At 35.4% G+C, this 26,720-nt stretch overlaps 2 protein-coding genes across 3 annotated transcripts; one reads left to right on the top strand and one right to left on the bottom strand.

Annotated features, from left to right (window-relative positions):
* The first annotated feature begins 14,560 nt into the window (after positions 1-14,560).
* LOC133854245 (protein DETOXIFICATION 56) lies at positions 14,561-16,172 on the top strand. The gene has a single exon (XM_062290341.1). It carries the CDS (start codon positions 14,642-14,644, stop codon positions 16,136-16,138), a length of 1,497 nt encoding a protein of 498 aa, XP_062146325.1. The 5' UTR covers positions 14,561-14,641; the 3' UTR covers positions 16,139-16,172.
* Positions 16,173-16,441: 269 nt separating this feature from the next.
* Positions 16,442-20,380, bottom strand: LOC133854247 (ATP-dependent Clp protease ATP-binding subunit CLPT2, chloroplastic-like). 2 transcript variants are annotated; one of them, XM_062290342.1, is made up of 5 exons: positions 20,123-20,379; positions 19,981-20,019; positions 19,788-19,897; positions 18,568-18,747; positions 16,442-16,861 (listed from the first exon to the last, which is right to left on the bottom strand). In XM_062290342.1, exons 1-5 carry the CDS (start codon positions 20,338-20,340, stop codon positions 16,704-16,706), a joined length of 705 nt encoding a protein of 234 aa, XP_062146326.1. In that variant the 5' UTR covers positions 20,341-20,379; the 3' UTR covers positions 16,442-16,703. The 2 variants fall into 2 exon arrangements, with proteins under 2 accessions (XP_062146326.1, XP_062146327.1); XM_062290343.1 differs by lacking the exon at positions 16,442-16,861 and adding an exon at positions 17,960-18,044 and having other exon boundaries at positions 20,123-20,380.
* Between the last annotated feature and the right edge of the window lie 6,340 nt (positions 20,381-26,720).

The raw sequence follows: 26,720 nt of genomic DNA, 5'->3' as shown, positions 1-26,720 counted from the left end.
ATCCAACAGCTAGGAACATCTACTTGGGCAGCAATCTAAGCTTGGGATATTTTTAATAAAATATCGGAGACAGGTGTTCAGTGTGATGGAGTTCATCTTCTGCAGAACAATGTCGATCGAGCGGCAAGTATAGCGATCGAGCGACAGTGAGATCGAGCGTCAAATGGAGGAGATCGATCGGCAAGTCAAACAATCGTAGCTGCTCGGTATTAATCGTAAGGTCGATCAATCGCCAATTTATGGGGATTGACCGCCCTCGTGTTTTGATCCTAAATCCGACCTTCTATAGTTTAAGGTCCGATTGACTTATTTAATTAATTAGAACTATAAATGTGTCTCAACTATAAATGATTATTCATTAATCCTATAAATATTCAAATACCGATGAATATTTATTCTCATAAAATATTCATATATATCATTTTTCCTTATTATTTCTATTTAAGACGTTATATTTTATGTCTTAAAAATCGGGAGCTCTACATCCACTCTGATGTTTGGTGAGAGAGGTGCCCAACAAATGTTATGCAAACGATATTGGATCTTATAGTTTCTATAGGACAAACGAAGAGGCACCAACTATGGAGAGATAGAGAAATAGATAGAGGAAGGTGATGAACATAAGAGCCACAGATCTACCACTCGAGATGGTAGCACGTGACATCCATGTGCGATAAAGTAGCACGTGGTGGCGTAAGATGGCCGTGAGGTGGGCGAAGGATGTGAGGGACGGAGAAGAGATCGATTATGGTGGTGGGAGGGTGCGGGGGAGGAGGCAAGTGTTGGATAGCAATAAATCTGGCTTTCAAAACAAAAAATAAAGAACATAAAAAAGGAAAGAAAAAGGAGCACAGAGAAAGAGAAGTGGAAGGGGAGAAACGAGGTAGGAGGAGAGGGGGGAGGGAGGAGGAATCGAAAAATCTACCATCGGGTGTAGTGGTGCATGATGTAATTAAGTAAATATAATTAACCATGTTGTATGTGTATGTGAGCCCTTGAAAATTTCTCCTCTTTCATTAATACAAAGAAAATCTTTCTTTTTTATCTAAATATTAAAAATGAGAGAGACTTTCCTAACTTACCACAGTGAAACATGTGGTAAATACAACATAAACTCATAATCTGAATATTGTTACTGAACTAGTCTTTCCCTTAGCTAGTGTCGAACTTCCTACCTCATTTGACCTAGGGGTGTTGAATGTTTTCCCACATTCAACAAAAAGGGTCGAGCAAACCATCCTACTCAACTAAGGCTCCGAATGATTTACCACATACGGATTGGGTTTGTTAAATTTCCTTCCTCATTCAACCAAAATGATCGAGCATGCCACCTTGCTCAACTAGGGCTCCACAGATTAACCTCATACATATTAGGTTTGTTGATGCACCACTCCGCCTAACTTTGAGCAACGGGTGATTAAACCCATTTGACCATGCTGTATGTGTATATGAGCCCTTGAAAATTTCTCCTCTCTTTCATTAATACAAAGAAAATCTTTCTTCTTTTTTTTTTTCCTTTTTTTTTTTTTCTAAATGTTAAAAATGAGAGAGAGACTTTCCCAACTTACCACAGTGAAACATGTGGTAAATACAACATAAACTCATAATCTGAATATTGTTATTGAACTAGTCTTTCCCTTAGCCAATGTCGAACTTCCTACCACGTTTGACCTAGGGGTGTTGAATGTTTTCCCACATTCAACAAAAAGGGTCGAGCAAACCAACCTACTCAATTAAGGCTCTGAATGATTTACAACATACGGATTGGGTATGTTAAACTTCCTTCCTCAGTCAACCAAAATGATTGATCATGCCACCTTGCTCAACTAGGGCTCCACAGATTAACCTCATACATATTAGGTTTGTTGACGCACCACTCCACCTAACTTTGAGCAACGGGTGATTATACCCATTTGACTTGGGCACATTAAGCGCACTACCCCCGCTTAACACTGAGCTTCAAACGTATAATCCCCTATCGAACTGGGTTGCCTTGGGTAAAATTCCGTACTGTAAACTTTATACTTTTAATTTATTTAATCATAAGGCTATTCTTAAAAATAAACTTTAAAATTATACTTGTACTATGTATAATTTTCATAAATCTCTTTCGAAAACTGTTTGCTCAATTGCAAATATTGTAAAGAATATGCTCATGTCCACAAAAATATTCATGATAAAATATGAATACCACTGTACTACTGTCGGTAAGTAAGTGCATGCAAAAAGTATTCATAAATCTAGATATTTACTTACAAATGCATATAAAAATTCATTTGATCCAAGTTGTGACACGTAGACTAAGAGAATAAATAAATAAATAAATCAGCCTTTGACAAAGTTTCAAAAGTAACATATCGTTTCACTTATATATAGTAGTGCATTTGATCCAATTAACTTGTGGCCGGTTAGAGACTATTGTCTTCATGATTTTTCCCTTTTTTTAAAATAATCTTTAAAATATAATAACCATTTGAAAAGCCTTAAAGATCATGATATCTATTGGGGATTAATAATTTAACTAGAGATCAATCCATAGGAACAAGACCTACAAGATAAGAATAAAGACAATAATATATATATATATATATATATATATATATATAGGCAAGATTACCCGATTGTTCTTTCTAGTTCTTGGTTGTCTGTGCTGGACCAAGAATTATGTTTGAGATGAGTTATTTAATGAGGTAAATTAATCAGATATGATAATATAAAACATTCTTTCTTTTGTAAATTAATAATGATATCCACACTTCTGAGTCATATAAATCAAAACCAAATATACGGTTCTAGAAATAAATGTTTTATTTCATGCACAAGCAACAACAATATCATATATATAGATGCCTAGGAAAAAAAATAATTTAATTGCCATTAATTAGGATTTAGGATCATTCTTTCTTGCACAATAAATATATCCTAATTAATTTTGGCAAAGACCAATAGAGAACTGAATCCCTCTGGCAACAATTAAGTAAAGAGTAAACACACTTTGACATGAATGAGCTAGTTGTTGACATATGTATATAATGGCAATAGGAGGCTATTGGTGCTCATTATTCTAGAATCGCAATTTATGGTTTGATGATAATAATAAGATTTATAACTCATTATATATAAATTTGTATTACAACTATTGGCTTCGTTTGATCAAACCTTTTTTCCTTCTCTATCCCTTTTATTTTCTCTTTTCAAAACAAACACTTCATAATACAAAACAGTACCCAAAACTAAATTTAAATTATGTCACATCATAATACTTTCAATTTTTTAAACAAAAAATAAAAAGCATCATCTAAAAAAATATTAACAAATAAGCCGCATGACCTAATATATACGTAAATCAACAAACCAAACCCGATCTAAAGGTTCACAAAAATATGCCTATGATGTTGATATTTGGCCTTGAGGGTCTTTTGGGGTTTTTGCTGAGGTTTTTCATTAAATTCTTACTTATTAAAAAAAAAAAAAAAAAAACCCTTATTTTTCTAGAGTAGAAAAGTACTCTTTCAAGCTCGGATAATTATTTGACCTTGTAGGTTGAGCACACTGGGCCTGGCACAAAAATATAGGCTTCCTTCGAATGTACGTAACTTCATTTGGGGGCTGTGTAAATTTGGTGATTGGGCTAGATTGTGATAATGATATTTTGTGTCTGGTTGTGGGCTGTGTGTGGGGGTGTGGGTATGGTGTCTTTGTTTGATTGATTCATGATGATGAAGAAAATTTTCTTTGTAAACGGAAAAATGTTTTGAATATTATAGTTCTTTTATAAACTCACAAAGTACTCTATATTTTATGAAATGAGTGTCACATGTAGTAATTCACATTTTAGTGGTTGATTATGTAGACTGTCATGCTAATTTGTAAAAATTATTAATGTTATGTGGACTGTCACGTGACAGTTCACATTTTAATTGTTGACATGGTAAGTGTCATATATACTATCAAATCAATTTGTGGGAGACTTTGTAGTAAAAACTATAATACCCTTAATGGCACTCTTAAGATAATGGTTATCAGTTAAAACTATATCCGGCCATGTTTGCTTTGGATTTGATTTTGCATGAAGTACATTTACAGCCAAGAGTCTTTGTTGTTCTTTTACATTGTGGAAACTGAGTAATGCTACATACCACACAAACATCCCACAAATATCTCAAAAAGTTGACGTGACAGGGATTAGTAGTCTTTGGATCAGCCCTTGTAAAATATATATATATATATATATATATATATATATATATATATATATATTATTCAATGACTACTAGATCCCTTGCCACATTAACTTTGTGTGGTGTACGTGTAGCATTATTCATGGAAAATATGACAGAAAATTACTTAGAACACAAGTAGCAGATTCCTTAAACAACATTCCCCTCCCTAAATGTTGAAAAAATTCTTAAAACTCTACATGTTGCAAATTTTCCTTCATTTTCTTAAACCGAGAGAAAGCTACCAAAAATTTAGGGAAGCCATTTAGCTTCCGTTATACTAATTTTATTAAAAAAAAAAATGTTTTCTATTTTCTCTTCTTCTTTTTTTATATATCATTGATTTGAAAGAATATTTAAATGGTATAAGAAAAATATAAAGGAAGCAATTGTGGAGTTTATTTGAGAGGAAAATAAAAGGTAGCTTGATTCTCTAAATTTAAGAAAAATCTTAAAAAAAAAAATGCTACTAATTATGCTCTTAATTAAACTCTAACTCATCTTCTAGAACCCTTTAGTTCATACATAGTAACCTCACTAACTTAAAACCATTTGTGGGAAAAGCCAATTATTGGGACACATAATTAGTGGAAGAGATTGATCATGTACTGTATTTTATTTGAAGGAATATATGACTTTCGAATTTTTTATGTATTAAATTGGATCAACATAATCCCATTGTTGGCTTCGCACCAGCTTGATTAATGGATTGCATAGTAATTCCTCATTGCCATCATTATTATCATTATATTCTCTCTCTTTTTAAAGAAAAAAATAAAAAATAAAATAAAGTTAAAATAGTAGAGTTCAATCAATCCAATTCTATGGCTTAGGTAGAGAAATGCCCTTAGGCTGGTGTCAAAACATTTATGCTATAGATGATTTTTTAGGTCATCATATTAAGTTAAATTTTTCTATACACAATGCATTGCATAAAAGAATATCGTTTTTTCTTTTATATAAAACTTCATTTATCACTTCTTATCTTTTATTACTTTTACAATTATACTCTTAATCTTTAAATAGTGTTAATTTAAGGTTCTCGATCATATTTCAAAAGTTTGCAGTATCAACCATCCTGTCAAAATTCAACGGTTAATCAATAAAATTGTCATGAGTGGTTTGTGCAATCAAACTTTACCTAATTTTCCTAGAGCAAGAACACCCATTAGGGTCAACCCCAAGTGTCCATCTCAAATCTATGACGTTGTCCCGTATCAATAGAGACGATGGCTCGCATTCTAAACAAGAAAATAACACGGGTCTTCAATGTAAAGGTCGTAGAGGCGGAGCGGAGAGTAACGTAACGTAGCGGAACGAGTAGAGTGTACACGAACGGTTTATAGATAAAACCCTAACATGATAAATTGAAATGTTTAATTTAACCAAACTAAACATACGATTAATGGACACAAGACTCATGTTGATTGTAATGTACTAAACGATTAGGCTGAAGTGGTGGCTGGAAAATGAGAGTCCTGAATGGTCCAAAACGTCGTTTTTATATGCTCGATCTATCGTTATTGCGTATACTTGTTGTGTTAGCTAGATATTCTAATGAAGACTTGTCAGTCTTTTATTTTTCGAAATTTACATGGAAAGTTGTCCAGTAGACCAGTACTACTACTCCACTGTCATCAATCAATCATTGTCTGGACAAAGTGAAGAGGAACACCTTTAATTCCACTAAAAGAATTTTATACCATTACGCTATAGATACTTGCAAAATAATAATAATAATAATAATTTTCCTTATTTAATAATTATTATAGAGGTTTCTTTTTCTTTTCTTTTTTTGTTTTTTTGGTAAATCTAAAATAAATTCTTGATTTCTGAACTTTTAAAAATTGAATTTGACTGTTTAGGATTTTTTGTAGATTTCAAATGGGTTCTTCCGCATGCTTTCCGTTCAACAAAGTAACGTCTAGTAAGCGATGTAATCAAATTGCCACGTATGCGGTGACATCATATATTTAACACGTTATAGCAAATTTTTATGAATTCGATCTCATATGTCAAACTTCCCACATCAACCCTAAACATGCGAAGTAAATCAAGAGTCACCCTAGTGAAGACATATATATATATATATATATATATATATATATATATATATATATATATATATATATTTGTTTGACGAAAGAGAAAGAGAAAGAGAAGAACGAGGAGATCTCCAAAGGTAAGCCAAAATATGTTGGGGTATATTTTTGGTATCTCCAATTCATTTTGGTTTTCTGTTTTAAGTTCTTCAATTTCATTGTTCAACTATTCAGTCTATGTCACGGTCATCTTTTTGAATATCTTCGATGAGAGGTGATGTGGATGTAACGCTATGTAATTGCGCCCTTCGAGCTCCGTTGAAAACTATCTAGGCAGAGACCAATCCTGGAAAGTGCTTCTTGGGGTATGCCAAGTATGACGGAAAATCGGTAAGTGAACCGTACTCGATATATGTTCAATGAAATGTCCAAATCTATAGAGTTGTTCTCACTATTTTCCATGTTGACTGAGTTAGATTATGCAAGGTAAGTCTTGCATGGGTTGCGAAAAGAAGTGAAACGTCTGGAGGCTGAAGTGAGGAAAGTTAGAGCACGAATGAGGCATCTGATTAAATTATCTGATGGTGTTTTCGTGGGTGCATGCACGTGATAATTGACCATGATGCATACACAAATGAACATCTAACAATTCATTTAGTAGTATAAGAAACTTTTATTTCCAAAATAACATCTCAATAGATAAACAATTCATGCAGTAGCATAAAAAAGAAACACAATTTAACATTTATAGCATAAGGTATAAAAATAAAGAAAGTTTAGTTGTATCCACTTACCTCTCTGTCTTGCTAAGAAACACCTAGCTAGGTGAGATAGGTACATTATTGAAGGGCGTGATATGAAAGGATCCATGAGTGCCACTAACGAGATATGGATATTACGGTTCATATAAATGTAGTCCACATATACACACCATGATGAAACTAGGTAATATCTATATAGGCTCGTGTAGTGTAAAGTTGTCAATAAGGTGTTTCAAGGAAAACCTCAAGAATAAGGGCCTTAGAGAAATTATTTGATCAAATATTCAGCACAAGTCGACGCACAGGTTGTGTTCAGCTACAGTCGTCAATGGAGGCATGGGTACGGACTATGTTCCCAGCCACTGAGAATTGATGTCATTCACTTGAAAGATAGTGATCATATGAAGTCACCCCTAATATATATGGTATTGGTGGGAGAGCATATGATCGATGCATATATATATGCTCAAATTTTTCTCCTGTTTCCTAGGACATGAAATGCATCATTGAACAATGATCTATGGTCACTAATTAAATCATGAATGGGCATGAATCCCTATTATTTTCCATTATTGGTAACCAACTAATCATATATAAGCTGCTCTTCTGCAGCACTTTTTTCTTTCGTAATCATCAATATGTGCATAACATGTTTATATGGGCCCAAAAACATGTGTCTCTCATGCATACTTGTTAAACATTGAGATAAAGCTTCTCACCCTACCTTATCACTGAGTGCCACTTCCACTAATTTACACCTGAAGTGGTGAATCTATCTTTTGATTGGAAAGTGGACATGGAGAAAGACTAGCTAGCTAGGTGCATGCCTCTACATAGCTTTACAAGAAAAGATGAATATAGCCCTCCCTTTTGTGATGTATGTGGTGCCTATGATTGATGGAGATTGTATTTGAAAATAAGTAATGAGTTCATTTATTTGTAGAACTTTTTTCAATTCTATTAGGACAAGTAACTTAAGCTTATCAAATTCATAATTTTCTATTAACTTAAGGTTTTGAGATAACGAGTGATTTAATATAGTATCATTTTGTATCGAGGGAAAGTCTGAGCCCGGCCACACGTGAGGAGAGTTAGAACATTAACTAAATGATAAAATTCTAACTTGTAATTTAACAAGCTTGATTAAAAAAATAAAAATAAATATGCCTTCTTATACCCTCTTTTTTGTTACTTCGATTCCTTATATTTTTTTTTTTTTCAACGTCTCTCTTGATTCGCAGTACATTCCTAAAATCCTTGAAAGTTGCACTAAAAATACTCTTATGTTCTTTATACTAAAATTCCTCCTAAAATATTTTAAAATTAATTTAATACCTAGTTTTAAAGACTACATAACCTTTTCCTTATTCTTATTCGATCGTCAACCTAATTAACATACATATTGCAGATTTGCATAAAGAATGTATCGTGTAATATCATTGATTCAACTAGAATCAATGTGAAAATAGATGCGCACTCAAGATGAATGATTCTTCAACATTTATATATGTATATATATTCTCGTGCATGGCACAGGAACAAGCTGAAAAGTCTAAGGAAGTTGGTGCTGCTTTGTCACAACCATCTTGTCTGCTTCTGATGATGTTTATTAAGGGTAAGATCAATCATAGAGACATAATAAAATTAATGGCAAACATTCACTGGTATTGAGGCAGATATTGATGTTTTACAAATGGGGAACAAGTGGAAAACCAAAATGCTCATTGCAAAGGGAGAAATTAAGATGAATATGATGATTGATCGATCCACGAGTGTCTGTCCTTCTTTAGCATTATTTAACTAGTGCGTTTTGGGTTTTTGAATTGTTAAAGTATTCGAGCGCAGAGATCTTGAATTTGAGAACTTGGATTTCACAGTTTAGATATTTGAGGTGTTGGATCTCACAATTATTCACCAATTCTTATAAGTTTAAACTTTTAAGACAAACGGTGAATTTAACGTAAAATAGTAAGCTAGATTGTAGTCCAAGAGACAAAAAATGAGAAAATGATGCACGTAATGCTAGCTAGTTTGGATGGAAACCTTACAATCATATATATATATGTCTACTTGGATTTACCTGTCATTTTAAAGACAAGCTAAAGCACATTGCTATGTGACAATGTTAGTCTCAGGCCGGGTCTCTGCCATAAAAAAGCGTAGTCTAAGGTTTCATGACTTACCTTCTCTCTTCTAACGTAGATGTTGAAGACTATGAAAGAGCCAAACATGTAAAGACAAGAATTTTAATGTTATATTAGAGTATGTGTTAGGTTATAAGTATTGGCAAATTCTGTGTCACATCAAATTGATGCATGTAAGTCTAAGTTTTCACTACAAAAAAAAAAAGGCATTTATAGACGGTTTTAAAAACCGTCTAAAAAACAAAATTTGCAAACGGTTTTTCCGAAACCGTCTATACAAAATTTATTATTGATGGTTTGATTAAACCATTCATAAAATTCCATACGGTTTTAACTAAACCATCTGGAAATTTTTATTTTCAAACGGTTTTATAAAAACCGTCTATAAGTTTATAGACCGTTTTTTCCGAAACCGTCTATAAATGTTATTTCCAAACGGAATAGTTAAAACCGTCTGAAATTTTATGGACGGTTTTTACCAAACCATTCATAAAAATTTTTGAAACCGTCTGTAAATTTTTTTTCTCACGCCATCTCATCAATCTGCGTGATGCCCCCTTATTTCACCACATCCCTCCGATTTTTTTCCCAGCCAAAATCACAATCATCCGATTTTTTAAAACCGGTGTGCGTGGGTTGAAGTTTAAAACCATCTTTGTAATTAAGCTTAAAACCATCGATCTCTCTCTCTCTCATTCTTCTTCTTCCCCCCAAAACTCTCTTCTCTCTCTTGTCTCTCTAATCTGTCTCACTATCTTCTGATCTTATTTTGTTGTTTGCCTTTCTTTTTCTTTTTTTTTCCACAAGACGATCGACCACTCACCCCCACCGGCCCGGCCGCACGACTCATCGCCACCACCCAGGGAGATCGGGCGACTCAGAGAAGTAGAGATCAAGATCGAGAGAGGGAGGAGATCCAGTGACTGAGGAGGCCTCCTTTTTGGTGATTTCTAGTCCTTTTTTATAGTGGTTTTTGCTCTTTTTGGTCCTTTTTGTTGGTCGCCGAAGTTGGTGTTTTTTGGGTGATTTTTTGTCCTTTTTGTCGGTGACGGAGATGAAGGGTTGAGGTCTTGCCAGGGAGTCGGATTTTAATTTTGGGTTGGATTTCATGGGGGGAGGAAGGGGAAGATTTCGCCGGCCCTTGAAGAAGTTTCTAGCGAGGGAGGAAAAAAAAAAAAAATCTGGACGATAAGTAAGAAATATTAATTAATGATCTATATATATAAATTGAGACAGAAAAAAAAAATAAAAATTATTAATTTTGGATGGTTTGGTCCCAAACCATCCATAACCAGTTACGGACGGTTTTGGCCCAAACCGTCTGTAGCTAATTCTGGACGGTTTGAAAAAACCGTCCAAAATTGGTTCTGGACGGTTTGTGCCAAACCGTCTGGAATTGAGGATGGTTTGTGCCAAACCGTTTGGAATTGTGGACGGTTTGGCCCAAACCGTCCAAAACCCGGATTAGTGATACATTTTTCTGGACGGTTTTAAACTGTTCAGAAAAAACCGTCTAGACTTTTTTCCAGACGGTTTTTTGCAATTTATGGATGGTTTAAACCGTCCAGAATTCCAAATTTTTCAGTAGTGTTTGTTAGACTAAGTTGGCACTTGATCCATAATTTAATATCTTAGTCAGAGTTGAGGAACCGAATGGCTCAGTCAGTACCTCGGTTGGAGTACATTCAAACCAAGGGATTTTACAAAGAGATCAAATTTCAGTGGTAAAGTATTCCTGTTGGTACCTTGGTCGCACCATGTCTGAATGGCGTATGTCAAAGCATAACATGAAGGGTTCCAGATTCAGTCACTTAGAAAGACGGTCCAATCTCGGCCGAACGAGAATGTTCAGTGTAGTAATCTGAGAGCTCTAAAATAGCTCGATCGGTACATGTTCGAACGAGAGTGCTTAAATAAACAAATTGAAGACTTCCAAAATATTCCAGTCGGAGGATGATTCGTGTATGTTCGAATGACAATGGTTAATAAGTCTTACAAAACAATCTAGTCGGTATGGCAGTTGGACACCATCCAAATGGGAGAAAGATCGCAACTAGGAAAAATCGTCTTGTTGGACCACATCTGAACGCTGCCTATTAGAAAATTGTGAAACCCTAGTCAACTCTACTTAAAATAGATCATAAACTTCTCTTAGTTTCACCTTTGCCAAATCAAACCATAGAAAGGCCTATGTACAGGCACCAGAGTTCTGAGTTGAAGTAGATGAGGTTCATTCGTTAAGGTGATCAACGTAGAAGAAGACCAGAAGTTCTTGAGTCACTGAGGTGAGAGGAGAATATGTCGTTTACCAAGGTTACAAGATTGGTTCTTCATAGTTACAAAGGATTTGTAAGTAGAACAATATGTAACTTATATAAGTCTTCTGTAGTATATGCCTTTAGAGTTGACTGGCCCTCAGAATGGTTTTACTTTTGAAGAATTCTTCAAAAGATTTTCACTTCGTTACCAAAATATTTGTGTTAATTGTTTTATTGCTTTCTTGAATTTTGGTTTTGATAATTGTGGAAATTGGTTTGATAATTAGCTTGGCAATTAAGTGTTTAACAACTGGAGGTTTAAATTCCAAATTTTCATCAGTATGATCGATATCTAGTCCATACTATTTTTCTGGTCCCTATTTTCTGCAGCTTTTCATATAGCTATTAAAATATCATAAATAAAAAACACAATCACTGAATCTTTGCAAAAAAATATATAGATGTGAAATGCTGCTAAGCTTTTTCTTTTTTTAAAAAATAAAAAAATAAAAAACCTTTATAGCACCTGGGGAAGCCTTTGAAGAGTCATACCTAGCTTATCTCCTTATGCTCCGTTTGTTTCGACGTAAAATGGTTTCCGTCGTAAAATGGTTTCAGGGAAGTCATTTTTCTGGAAAATATTTTTTGCCGAAAGCATTTTTCGGTGTTTGGCGCGTACAGAAAATTACAAATATTTTTTATATTTTCATTCAAACATATTAACCTATAAAAATTAATTTTTATTCAAAACATATAAATATTAATATAAAATAATATAAAAATCATCGATAACGAGATTCCGTCACTGACCGATAAGATTCTGACCATTTTTACTTGATTTCGGTTAATACAGTCAGAATTCAAGATAATGGCCGGAATCCGGACAGTTTTGTCGGAATCTGGGATGGCCGGATTCCGGAGAAGTGGCCGGATTCCGGCCATCCCGCCGGATTCCGGCCAGAGAGGCCGGATCTGGCCAGATCCGGCCGGAATCCGGCCTCTCTGGCCAGAGCCGGCCGGGAACTGGCCAGAGCCGGCTGGGATCCGGCCAGAGCAGGCCGGCTCTCTGGCCAGACCGGCCGGATCCCGGCGATCTGGCCAGACCGACCGGATCCAGGCTAGATCCGGCCGATCTAGCCAGAGAGCCGGCCGGCTCAAGCCGGATCCCGGCCGGCCTTGGCCAGTTCCCGGCCGGCTCTGGCCAGAGAGGCCGGCCGGATCCCGGCGATCTGGCCGGATCTGGCAGACCGACCGGATTCCGGCCATCTGGCCAGATCCGGCCAGATCGCCGGAATCCGGCCGGTCTGCCCAGATCCGGCCAGATCGCCGGATTCCGGCCAGATTGGTTGCCGGAATCTGGGCTGACCGGATTCCGGCGAAGGTGGCCGGATTCCGTCGCCAGATTCCGACGACATTATCCGGATGTTGTCGGAATTCGATACGGGCAAGATTTCGATGGTGGTCGGCTGCTTAAACGTGAAGATCGACTGCGTTGTTTAAAATAAATCGACCGCGTCAGACGTCTTCGGAAAATGATTTACGCTTTTAAAAAGCGTAAATCATTTTCCAAAATTTATTAAGCATTTTTGGTCAAACAGAAATCATTTTCCGGTTGACTATTATTTTCGCCCCTACCAAACACCGGAAAATACCGAAATCATTTTCCAGAAATCATTTTACGCCGAAACAAACGGAGCATTAATATAAAAGTAAATGATTTGTGAGTGGCTTCAAAATATGAAAGTAAAAGTATAAAGGAAATTCTTCTTACTCAACCTATTAAACTAACATCTACGAATCACATGCATTTTAGATAAATGTTGATTTAAAATGTGGAAATTGAAGAATTTCCTCCTACGCAGTTCAAAGAAAAACTTTTTCCAAAGTTTAATAAAGAGGCATGGCAATCTCCTTTTTGATTTGTCATAGCTCATTAGCATGCAAGCCATCTAGATTCTAGCTTCCTTATGCTTTGGACCACAGCATTATTGGCTCAAAGGTTTCTAGGAAGGAATTTTTTTGACACCTTTTATTTTCTTTTAAGATAAATAAATAAACCGATCAAACCAGATAGGAATCTAATGTTAATCGACATATCGGCTGCAACAAAGTACTCTTAATACTTTTTCTCCAACAAATCATCGACAGAAAAGACCATGATTTTTCCATCATTTACAAGGAATATTACTGGTGGTATGAGTTTGGCCAATGATGTTAAATCACCGTTTATTTCAAACATTTGAGCTTAAATTGGTGGAAAATTAAACTCTCTTTTAATACGTGAAGTTCAATAGGCGGAATATTAAGTTGAAATTGAAGGTGAATAACAAAGACAATGTTCAAATTTAAGACTTTCGCTCATACCACAGCTTTTAGGACAAATATCGATTTAATTAACTTGGCATCAGAGCAGATGTTCTGAGTTCGCATCGTTTCAACTAAATATGTTATGTGATTAAATTCATCATTTGCTATTAATTTAAACTTTTGGATTAAGTGGTGGTTTATCAAATGAGACCAAAATGTCTAGCATTTACTTTCTCTTTTCCTTTTATCTATTTTAGTGCATGGTTTTTGGAAGGGTAATGCTAAAAATCATATTTTTATCCCACAAATATCTTACAATGCTGACATGACAGTCCCAACCAAATCTTTAATCAGTCATTGTTAAAAAAAAAAAAATATATATATATATATATATATATATATATAAGAATTGATTGAGACTGATACAAATATTCTACATCAGCATTGTACAATAATTGTAAGATAAATATTGTAGATTTTAGCATTACTCTTTCCGGAAAGAATTGGAAAACAGTGAGAAAAGTACTAGGTACCCATAGTTGCTTTGGCCGATAATTTACTGCCAATGTTCTTTGTTTTTCTTTTCTTTTTTCTTTTTTTAATTTTGGTATCATTTTATGAAAAACCACAGTGACATCAAAATCTGAGAGATTTGATCCTGAGAGGGATTTATAAGCATGATATGGCCCTCCTGCATTCTCATCACGCACTATCAATCCCCCACCCATCTCTCTCTTCCTTAATTGGCCGTTACAAAAAGCCCACCAATTTGCTCCTTCTTTAGAAAGCCAACATCCTCACGAAACCCATGCACTCACATATAATTAATGTTATCTAAGAAAATTAAAGTTCTCTAGGCTCTTATCTATATCTGGAGCAGCCCCAGCAAGGCATTTTTTCTCTGCAACAATGTCTGAAACTGAAAAAACCAGTAAGAACCCACCTTCATCTCCAGCACCTTTAACTCAATGGCCAGCTACCATGGCAAAGGTTGTGCTTTTGGAGCTGAAAGTTCAGAGGGGAATTGCTGCTCCTTTGGTAGCAATGAATTTAACATGGTTTGCAAAACTGGCAATCACAACAGCTTTCTTAGGCCGGCTTGGGGAGCTCAAATTGGCCGGTGGCGCCCTCGGGTTCACGTTTGCTAATGTCACCGGCTTCTCTGTCTTGAACGGGCTCTGTGGCGCCATGGAACCCATCTGTGGTCAAGCTTATGGAGCTAAAAACTTTAAGCTACTTCATAAAACCCTTCTCATGGCTATCTTCTTTTTGCTTCTAGCCACACTGCCTATAACTTTCTTGTGGCTCAATGTTGATAAGATCCTTGTCCGTTTCGGCCAACAAGAAGACATTTCCGCCGTCGCGAAGAGCTATCTTTTCTATCTCCTCCCTGATTTGGTAGTCACTGCATTTTTATGTCCACTCAAAGCCTACTTGAGCTCACAGAGCATAACTGTTCCTATAATGCTTAGCTCGGCTATGGCGCTAGCTTTTCACGTACCCATCAACATATTACTTGCAAAAGCTAAGGGTCTTGAAGGAGTTTCAATGGCGGTTTGGGTAACTGATCTCATAGTAGTTATTTTGCTTGCCTTGTATGTGTTTATGATGGAAAATTGTAAGGAAAGAAGGTGGAAGGAAGGAGGGTGGTGGGATCACAGCATTGGTGACTGGCTCAGGTTTCTCAAGCTCTGCGGGCCATGTTGCCTCACCACCTGCCTTGAATGGTGGTGTTATGAAATTCTAGTCTTGCTCACAGGACGGCTAGCAAATGCCAGGCAGGCAGTTGGAGTGTTAGCCATTGTGCTGAACTTCGACTATCTGCTCTACTCTGTGATGCTTTCGCTGGCCACATGCGCATCCACCCGTGTCTCGAACGAGCTCGGTGCCAACCAAGCCAACGCTGCATACCGGTCGGCGTATGTGTCTCTGGCAGCGAGCGTCGTCTCCGGTTGCATAGGCGGCATAATTATGGTTGCAGCCAGGGGAATATGGGGGCCCTTGTTTAGCCATGATAAGGGAGTTATAAGAGGTGTGAAGAAGATGATGTTGCTAATGGCTTTGGTGGAAGTAGTGAATTTTCCGTTGGCAGTATGTGGAGGAATTGTGCGTGGAACAGCTAGGCCATGGTTGGGCATGTATGCTAATCTTGGTGGGTTCTACCTTCTGGCCCTGCCCTTGAGTGTGGTTCTAGCCTTCAAGGCTGCAATTGGACTTAGTGGGCTGCTGTTAGGGTTCTTGGTTGGTATGGTAGCCTGCTTGGTTTTGCTGTTGGTCTTTGTCACAAGGATCGACTGGGTTGAAGAAGCAGGCAAGGCTCAAATGCTTGCCTGTGATGTGGACATTGTTAAGGAAGATGAAAATCATAGAAGTACTGTGGAAAAAGTTAGTAATGCTGAAGTATGAGAACTACTTTAAAATATTTGTTTGTATTCATAAACATCTCTATCTACCATTACACCCAAAGAAGAAGAAGAATGAATGAATTCAATGGGTTTAAATTGGCGTGTGTCCAAAATGCATATGATTCTCACATGCATTTTGAATATACACGTCAATTTAATATACTGAGTTTGAAAGAATTTCTTCCAACCCAATTTTTTGGAAGAACAACTTTCTAAAATTGAAAAAGATACAACCCCACAAGTTTCATTAATTCCCTTAATGAAGCCCACTTAGAATGAAACTGCAGCCAAAGCAAGGAAAGTATGACAACTGAAAAAGTTAAAGATTGTCATGACATTAAACTAGCAGCCAAAAGATGAGCTCCAAAACATTATTTGCTCAATATTGATCCATATGGAGAAAAGGTTACGTAGGCAAGCTCAAAAGGGAAGCAATCTGCAAAGTCCTAAAGGATGAATTCATGGCACAACTTGTAACTTCAAAGCAAAGCAGAAACGGCATAACTTATCCACAGCTGAAAAAAGAACTACACTTATGGTAACCATAAGAATCGAATGAATGTTTTTCAATCATCTGCAAATCCAGATTCAGAACTTAACGACTCCAGCTCTTTGGCTTTCTCATCATTAAAACCAAAGGTAGCCATTATCTTATGACCCGGCGATTCCGCTTCAGACCATATGCCAAGAAGCAGATGAGATGTTGTAATTTCCCCACCATTTCCTACAAGACATATGTTAATCAAGCAGTGAAGTTTAAGAAGTATGATTTGGAAAAATAGGGATCATCAGGTTCGGTATTGCATATTTTTCAGTATTTAAAAGAATCATTGAAAAGTCCCACCCAACAAAATGGTTAAATATACACTAAATAGCTCCTATCTAGAACAGAAAGAATAGGTCCCACTATGCTTCTATCTATACAAAATGTTTTATGCATCCAGAGGTTGAAAAAACATCAATTGTTCAGCTGTACCTTAGAGAACATGGCAGCCATCTCACAATTGACATCAAGTAAAAATTTAAGGACCAGTTAAATGACACTTATTTTGCATGTCTTCTACAATACTATACTCCATACAATTAATTATTATCCTCGAATACTCGTAAAACTTTAATGGAGCGATATGGAACAATAATACAGACTCTTATGTTCTTTTTCTCTTTTCTTAAGTCATTCATAGATACCTCAGGACAGAACTTCCCATTATATCATGGAAACCACTGTGATCTTTGTTCTCATTCATAAAAGTAAGATTTATAACGAGCAGATCATCAGAAAAACAGTCCAAAACTCGGAGTCTCTCCATGATCAATACTTCATGTATGACACTAGCTATCTCATAACGTTAAAAAGAAAATAAAAAATAAAAAATCCCACATAGACTCAGACAACATGAATAGATAATGATATCCAAAAAATATTTGGATTTTTTTATGTTCTCAACCACAGAGTTGTCAAAGGTAAAAGACCTCAAGGCACCCAAGTCCTTGTCTTATCCGAGAAGCGAGGAGCCAAAAAGGCTCTTGTCCGAGTGAAGTAAAGCGCCAATTTCTAAACATAGCTACTGTGCATATTTTGAAGTGAAGTAATAACCTAAAGTATTAAACTTCAATCTAAAACAATTGTTTTCTCAAAAATCGATAGTTATATGTTACTTATAAATGCTCAGGATACACAATGAACATAAGATTGGGTATTTTGTTAGATGTTTTTTTCTTAAAAAGGAGTTTCAAGGAAAAAAAAAAAAGAGCATAAGGAATGAAAAGAAAGAGAGTTGTGCAACCTAAGTGCTAAAGGCGTGCGCCCCAATAAGGATACCTCGCCTTGAGGCTTCAAAGGCACCTTGATTGTGCATCACCTGGCCTGAGCACCTATGAAAATACCCGGCTCACCTTTGACAACACTGCTCCAACATGATAATTCAGAATTCTAGAAAGCAAAAGAAGCTGCTAGTTTCAAATGTATAGAAATAGAACTGCAAAATTTTCCTTTGACTATAGCCTTAGCTTTTCACTTTTGAAAAATCAATTCCTTCAGCATACCAAAGTTAGAGATTAAATTATAGAACACAGGAAGTATCCTGAAAATTTTATAAATTGAATCCATAGAAGTTACTCCCTCCATCCATAGAAATTATTCTTCCACCTTTGGAAAGTTTCATATATTTTTTAGACAACCCAAAAAGAAAATGTTATCATCTATTTTAAGATGGAAGAAGTAAATAAGAGGCAGCCTTTTTCAAATAAGCAATTACTCTATGTTGAGATCATTTCGGCCATTTTACATAACTTTTCAAACAATTAAATTCTTGTGGAATTTTGTGTGTGTACATATCTCCAACTATAGCAAATGCTCATAAAACATACAAGAAAGAAATACTAGCACATAGAAATTACAATACTAAATGCCAATCAACAGGAACTTACCAGCTTTTAGTTTATGATCAACAGCCCAGTCAAGGGCCCTTTGAGCTGCTTCAGTCAGAGGAGGATGCTCAGGACTAAAAAAATACATCTCGGCTTTCCCACGTAACTTGATAGTTTCATCACGCACCTTGAAAAGTGTAATTCCATTCGCCCGCAAAAACTTTGAAGCCAGACTAGTTCCTGCAGCACAAAGGAAAAGATTCAGCATAGTGCATAATAACTGCAGAATTATTGTATTTAAAAGGTGACCATTGAGTGGTGGTGATGATGGTGGCAGATCTTACTGTCTAGGGTCTAACGTGTCCTTAGCAGCAGTGCCATTAGTGAAAGTGGTGTGGATCCAATGGCAAAAGAAGTAGCACGGGTTGGTGACAATAAAGACGCAAGATGAAAGGAAAAAAATGTGTGGAGGCGGAAAGGTGAAATTTTTTTTTTTTTTTCCCTTCTCTTCCCCTCCCTAACTCCCTGCCCCCACTTTGGTCAAAGCTAAGACATCACAGTTCAACATGGGGGAAAGGCACCATTTGGCTACATGGGCTGGTCACAACTGCTTTATATCCAGTAATTGCTGTTACATTATTGGTTTTACCAGATGTACAATTAAGTTTTCATGAATAAGGTTGCCATTGAACTCTAGTGCAAATATTCCTCCATAAGAAAGGGATAGAGAGGCAAGGTCATGGATTCAAGACCCCTTCATTGCACTTACAAAAAAAATAAAAAAGACCCCTTCATTGCGCCCTTTGAGTTCTTAATGAAGTTCTTTTACTTATCAAATAAGAACACAGAAAAAAAGTCTTCATGCATAAAGTTGTCACACGAAAGGCTCTAGTTCACCCAAAATATTATAGGTCATCACCTATGTCCGTTACATGGCATTTCCAACTTCTTACTTCAAGCTCACACCTCAAAAAGGTCAGGAAAATATTACGATTTGATTGGCCAAATTATCTGAAAATCGTCCACTACAGTCAATCTTAGATGAATTTAAGACTACTACTTTAAGTTAACTAATCTTAGATGAATTTAAGACTACTTCTAATTTAAACAGAAATTTGTTTCACTTTTTTGCAATTTCAGGCTTAAACATCCTTACAAGTGAAATTCAGACATCATTGTAACATGTGGAACGAATAGCGAGACACGAATGGATAATACAGCTACTGAAATATACTTAAGAGAAAAAGGAAAGCAAAGCTGAATGGAGCTTGGTTTCTTACCCTCAATGAGAATCCCCATGAGAATGGCTTCAGTCCCAGTAGTCGGATACTTGAGCTTCCTCGCTTCCAATTCCCCCATAGCAAATGACTTGATTGCCGTCCTAGACCATCTGCTCCATTCACCCACTACAAATGCTCAATCCCCACCAAAAAAACAAAAACAAAAACCCAACAAAATGTCAACAGAACTCACTTGGGAACTTTCTCAGCTGAGGAAAATCTCTCTGGGTTCCTGAAAAATCAAAAGAATCTGAAATAACATGTTGGGTCCATCCCAAATGGTGAAATTTTTTCCAAGACCGATGCTTTGCAGTAGCATGAGAGTTGGGACTTACGCGGTGGGGAGGCTGGACGACACCGAGGCGGCGACGGGTCGGTGCTTTGACTGTACGTGGGGTCTGAGGTTTGAGGACTGGAGCGAGACGTTGTTGGTGCCTAGCCATGGTTGAGGTAGGCTTTGTGGCCGTCTTCTTCTTGTATTGGAGTTAGAGAATAAGCCTGTTGATGTCGATAGTGTTGTCGTTGGGAGCTTCCAGAGCGTGTGAGCAGCCATTTTGGCAACAGTAGTTGTTCCGATTGCGTAGGATGGATACTATGGATGGAGGATTGGCACACGTTAAAACGACACCGCATAACGCCCAAAAGATTTTTTCCTTTTTTAAAAAAATAAAATAATAATAATCCTTCCGCAAACCAAAACATACTCTATACCTTCATTGAGAAATGATCCCTACACTCATTTCTCACAACAGCCTCACAACAAGCTGACATGACTGGTAATATTTTATTATTTTTTTTGTTTTCTTTTGTTTTCTTTTTGTAAAAAAATAATAAAATATTACCAACCACGTCAGCTTGTTGTAGGGCTGTTGTGAGAAATGAATGTAGGGATCATTTCTGACCTTCATTTGATACGACACCAAGGCCGTAAATTCATGGAAAGCACATGCGATGGTTTGGGACTATAAGAAATACTGAAATAGAGATTCAAATCTCCAGCAAGTTATCGTCTAGATTGTTAGCAATTCGAACAGCAAATATAAGAGAATTTTTATGTAATTTATATGTCCAAACAAGTCTCAAGTTGCTCGAAACCCAATCAAACAAATGAGTCCCATTAAAACTCTCTCACATTTATTATCCAAATTATTAATAATCCGAACAATAAAATTTTGATAATCTATATCCACAAAAAAGAGAGTACGAAAGAACCTAATAAATGCAACAGGATCCTTTCCAGTTGATTTTTAATTAGAAAAGAGCCGGTCAGTAATAATCAGGGGTATTTTTATAATTTTGCACACCGCTGAATATAACTGACCGGCTCTTGTCTCGTTCCTCTCAACCGGAGATGGTGCTTGTCCAATATAAGTACACGACGAGCCCAGCCTCCTGAATTTGGTGTCATCGTCTAAGGTACAGAGCAGACAGGAATAGAACTGACTGGGCTAGGCCCATCAGAAAGGATGCATGTGAATTGATGAGACCTCGGGCCGGGTACAGCCCATTGGGTATACAATCTAGACAACAAATAATCCTATTTTCCCTAACTTCCTGGGCCTTCAGTGCAATCCACTAAGAAATTTTGTAATCAACATGAGGGACATTTCTCTTTGGTGTCTCTTCCAAACATGTTATGAAATAAAAAATGTTTGGGATAATAAAGTTTTTACTATAATTTCTTTACAAATTGATGTGACTGTTCATTTAACACTGACAAATAAGTCACAATCAAATTTAATTATTTAATGACTAACGTAATAACTTAGTAAGTGTCACGTCAATTTATAAAGAACTTATAGTAAAAATTACAGTAACTCTATCGACTATCAGCACTCCGACAAATCAAATGAAAGTTTAATATCCTAACTACAACATGGTGTGTGGAAATAATGCGCCCCCGGCCCCTAGATATACAAGCAGTCTTGTAGCTTTCTCTTTTTATTTTAATAAATAACAGCAATTAAAGTATGTCTTTTTCATAGCTCCGAAGAGAATCTTAGGTCACTCTTAACCACTTCTCTTCAAAACAACATTGTCGGTTAAAACATTAACAAACAACATAAAACATCATATAAAGAGCATTAACCAACGGAGCATGAAAACTTTCAACTAGTAAAAAGCAGAATCTGAAAGTTAAACTACCAATTAACCCAACCAGATTCACCCGGCCACCGTTTTATCATCGCGAAAATTGTCCCGAAAAACATAAGCAAAAACTTTATTAAAACATGATGTGGTGCCGCAAAATGTCATGTGATTAGGCAACAAAGTGAGTGACCTAAGGCAGAACCAAAGGTCAACGTTGTATATGAACACTTTAACATGATAATTATGTCAATCTCTCCGGAAGATCCTGAATAAAATCTTTCATAGACTACCTTTACCCCACTGCCCATCACCATTGCCGACCAGCTGTGGATAGGACTTAGGAGGAGGATAACCCTCCGTGACATGTTGCAGCAGATTGAGGAAGGTTTTGCAGAGAATTTGGGGGAGGACTTAATGGTCAAATCGGATCTTCTTTTTTATTTATTTTAATGCAAGAAAAGCAGTCAAAACTCATGAATTGGGGGTAACATGTAGATTGGTGGGACATGCAAATCTGTGCATGTGATCTCGTCTATGGATGGGACCCAAGACAGCTTGGCATGTGCTCATGTGCCAGGTCACGTGAGCCTCGTGATATTGACAGAACTACATTTACCCATGCCAGAGTATTTACGTCTTTGCTAAGTAAATTCTTTTTTTTTTTTTTTTATTTCAGTTAAAAATAATAATTTTTTTTTCTTTATATATGCTAAAACTTATTCCCCTCTTTATTTTTACTATTTGTTTCATTATTTTATTTAAAATACATTATTTTTACATTTGGTGAGTGAACGCTCGGTCGCTCTCTAAATTGTTAAATCGTATGCAATTCATTTTGCTCCCGTTTTAACATTTCGGCTAACATTTTTGGCTAGCCAGATGAAAATGTTCCAACTATTAATTAATTTGTAATGTTCTTTCAAATTTTCAATTTGTGCAATATCTCCCTCCTCCTAAGCTATTATTAAGGAGCATTCACAGCAGTTTTTCTTTAATTTTTCTTGAATTTATAGGACAAAACTATTTTTTGATTCCTTATCAAAATACACTTCACAATAGTTGTCCTTATCTTTCCTTATATCAATTAAATATTATTTCTTTACAAATATAAATTCCAACCAACCATTACATTTTTCACAAAATTTCAATACAATCCCCAATAAAAAGCAAATAGATTAGAGATGAGAAAGGAAAGAGAAAAGATAAATATTTTGTATTAAAATAATAAATATGGAAGTTGATAAATATTTTGCATTAAAATAATAAATATGGAAGTACTTTTGATTCTCTACACATTGTGTAGAACTGTAGCATTCTCAACGGATAATCGATAGTATATCTGCTCTAAGTGGTTTTTTGTGATTTTTTTTACATATTCCTTATATGTAGGGAATGGACTATATGGAAGCTATTAGGAATGCTATTACAATGGCCTCTTTTTTTCCAAAATATACCAAAAATCCCCCCCTCATGAAAAATTGTACATCTTTCCAATTTTTTTCTTTTTAATTTTCAAAATTTTTTGTTTTCATTTTTTGCAAAAAATTTAGAGTAATATTATATATCACATTTTTATCACACAATATTAATGTGGTAGCCCCAACCATCCCTTGATATATATATATTTTTTTACAGTCCCGTCACTAATTTTAACTTTTCACTTTCATAATTCTATTTAAATATTATTTCTCATGGAGTTTTTTATTCTTTATTAATTTGATGAGCGAAGAATGACAAGAATAATAAAAAAAATATTTTCTTTTAATGTTTGGCGAGCATTGTAGCATCTCACCAAAATTTTTATTAAAATAACTTGTCGGTCATGAATGATTTTTCACTCAAATTTGCAGCGGGATAAGAACCCCCAAACAAGCCTTTAGAATTTTTTGCTTGTTTAAACTATGAGTCAAACATAAGAACAGAAATTGGTTGTCAGCAATTACGCAAGGATGAAAAAGCAAGATCTGATTCTAGATTATACTGCTTGGATAAAAGATTAGCTTTTAATAATTAATTAATGCAAATTAGTTGTAACCATATATATCTACCTGCATGGTTAATTTTCTAATTAATTAAAGGTTTGAAAAACACGACAAGTTGAAAGAGCAAAACATGATCATTAGGTCGCATGTTCCCATTTGTGTCGAATTCTCATTTACTGTATTCAATTTGCTAATGTGGAAACTACGGTTGACTTCTTGAACTGAATAGGGATTAGGGGGGTTTAATCAACTTTTGAAGGTACCTTTCATCGTATTCTAGAAGTTTCTAATTCCTTAATTAATTTATTAAAAAGTCAAACCACTTTTCTTTGTGATCGCAAGGCTGCCAAATCAGCAGCTCCGAAAGATAATTAACTTCTAAATCTTTCCATAAAAAATTTAAAAAAAAAAAAAAAAAAAAAAAAAAGAGAGAGAGAGGAATGGTACACCTATCGGTATTGTTTGTATAGCGAACCTCACGCCAGTAGTCCAGTTAAAAAGATTTGTTAAGATAGGAAACAGACAAATATGACTTACACGAGGCACTGTCGAAAAATTAACATTCCAATACTTAAGTATGGTTTTGGTTGAAACAAGTGTATAAGTCATTAGCATTTAAAATCCTACTGATTGAGTTGTCCTTAAATTGATGTGCCTTTTAACATTAGTATTGGATATGCAATAGATTTCTATTGAATTTTGATTAAATTTTGATTTAAAAGTCACATCAGTTTTGAAAGGACTTAAGGAGTATCCTTAAGTGAGACGTTTGGAAACTTTGCATCCCAATTTGAGACGTTTGATTATTCAGTATTATTTTCTCAAAACGGCTGATAATTTGATACTATTTTATGAAGTTATCCCTTCTTTTTTTCAATAATTACTGGTTATTAACTAAAGGCAATTTCAATAGTATATATAAATGAAGACTACAAAGAAAATACAGTATTCTAATTCCCTTATAGATTTGGTTAAATGATTAAGTCTATCATTTCTTACCGACTCAAGCTTTCAGGATAAATGATAATTTAACATGCATGGTATTAGAGCAAGAATTAATTCCTTAATTAATTTAACAAGTCAAACCGTTTTTCTTTGTGATCGCAAGGCTGCCAAATCAACAGCACTAAAAGATAATTAACTTCTAAATCTTTCCAAAAAAACGAATGGTGCACCTATCGGTATTGTTTGTATAGCGAACCTCACGCCAGTAGTCCAGTTAAAAAGACTTGTTAAGATAAGAAATAGACAAATATGACTCACACGAGACACCAACGAGAAATTAACACTCCAATACTTAAGTATGGTTTTGGTTGAAACAAGTATACAAGTCATTAGCATTTAAAATTCTCTTGATTGAGTCATCTCTAAATTGATGTGGCTTTTAACATTATTATTGGATGTATGATAAACTTCTATTTGATTTTGATTCAATAGTACGCGATTTTAAAAGCCACATCAGTTTTGGAAGGATTCAAGGAGTACCTTTATGTAAGACGTTTGAAAACTTTGTATTCCAGTTTGAGATGTTTGATAAATTTCAGTACTATTTTCTCAAAACGGCCGATGGTTCGATACCGGCCATTTTGTGAAGTTATCATTTTTTTTTTCAATAATTACTGGTTAGTAACTAAAGGCAATTTCAATGATATATAAATGAAGACTACAAAGAAAATACAGTATTATAATTCCCTTCTAGATTTGGTTAAATGATTAAGTCTATTATTTCTTATCATCTTAAGCTTTTAGAATAAGTGATAATTTAGCATTGTATCAAAGTAAAAGTCTTGATTTCTAACTTTGTCTTAGTTAAATATTTGACGTGCTTAAGTCTATTATTTTCTATTAGCTTAAGTTTTTAAGGTAGTTGTGAATGGTTTTCTTTTTCTTTTTTTTTTTGAATTTTTGTTTGGGTGTCGGCAAAACCTAATGAATAATGAATAATGATATATGATAATCATTTTTTAAGATGGGAGATTAGTTGAGATTGGCCAAATCTTTCTTTCTCTCCAGACCTTTGAAAAGTGGCCCAAGTTAGATCTACCGTGTCCTCTCAGAGGGAGCCAAAAAGGACCAGAAATGGCCACCCTCATCTTCTCCAAGTCACATCCTATATATGACTACTCCCTTCAATCTCAAGGGACTCTCCTTGGAAGGTGTTTTCCAGCTGGTTTAACTGCTAGCATCTGTCCGATGGCAATGTTGAACCAAATAAAGTGCTTGAGAAGGCTACTTCTTCACCCAAAAAAACACATAAGTTTCTTATTTTATTAATTATTTAATGATAGGGCTTTCAGTTCTTGTTGGAGTTTGATTGAACAAGACATGTTTGTGCTTCACGTGGTAAACAGGCACATACATATATATCATCTATCCTATTCTTGACAGAACAATTCATACATACTGAGTTTGATGGAATTAAGTGATACATGTGTAGAAAATATGATACACATATGATGCATTATGTCTCCAAGTGTAAGACAAAAGCCAATTCCTCTCCTTCTTTCCCTCTCTCTCTCTCTCTCTTTTTTTTTTTTTTTTTTTTTTTTTTTTTTTTTTTTTTCCTATTTTGGTTGGAAATAATGATAAGAACTCGTTCAATTGAGCAGAGGTGACAATTCATATTCTCGTGTCGGGTTCGAGTTGTGTCGAGTTATATGTATAAAACTATATATGTCAATTCTAATTCGACTAATTTGATTAAACAAGTAAGACCTCGCAATCTTAACCCTCTAATTTCATGTTAGGTTCGCGGGTTATATTAAATAAATTCAGTCATAAATGTCGAATGTCGGGTCGAATCATGAATATAAAACTATATATATAAACCAAAACCTGATTTATTTAATTAAATGAATCA

This window comes from Alnus glutinosa, chromosome 13, assembly GCF_958979055.1.
Source record: "Alnus glutinosa chromosome 13, dhAlnGlut1.1, whole genome shotgun sequence".
NCBI classification, from domain to species: Eukaryota; Viridiplantae; Streptophyta; class Magnoliopsida; order Fagales; family Betulaceae; genus Alnus; species Alnus glutinosa.
The sequence above is the reverse complement of the archived record's forward strand: the minus strand, read 5'-3'. Positions and strand labels throughout refer to the sequence as shown.

Excerpts from the sequence above, each read along its gene's own strand:
- LOC133854245 (XM_062290341.1), top strand. The coding sequence starts at position 14,642 with ATGTCTGAAACTGAAAAAACCAGTAAGAACCCACCTTCATCTCCAGCA.
- LOC133854247 (XM_062290342.1), bottom strand. The coding sequence starts at position 20,340 with ATGGCTGCTCACACGCTCTGGAAGCTCCCAACGACAACACTATCGACA. Across the intron at positions 19,898-19,980 it reads TCAGCTGAGAAAGTTCCCAA|ATGGTCTAGGACGGCAATCA; the intron begins GTGAGTTCTGTT and ends TGAATGGAGCAG. Across the intron at positions 18,748-19,787 it reads CATGGGGATTCTCATTGAGG|GAACTAGTCTGGCTTCAAAG; the intron begins GTAAGAAACCAA and ends TTTGTGCTGCAG.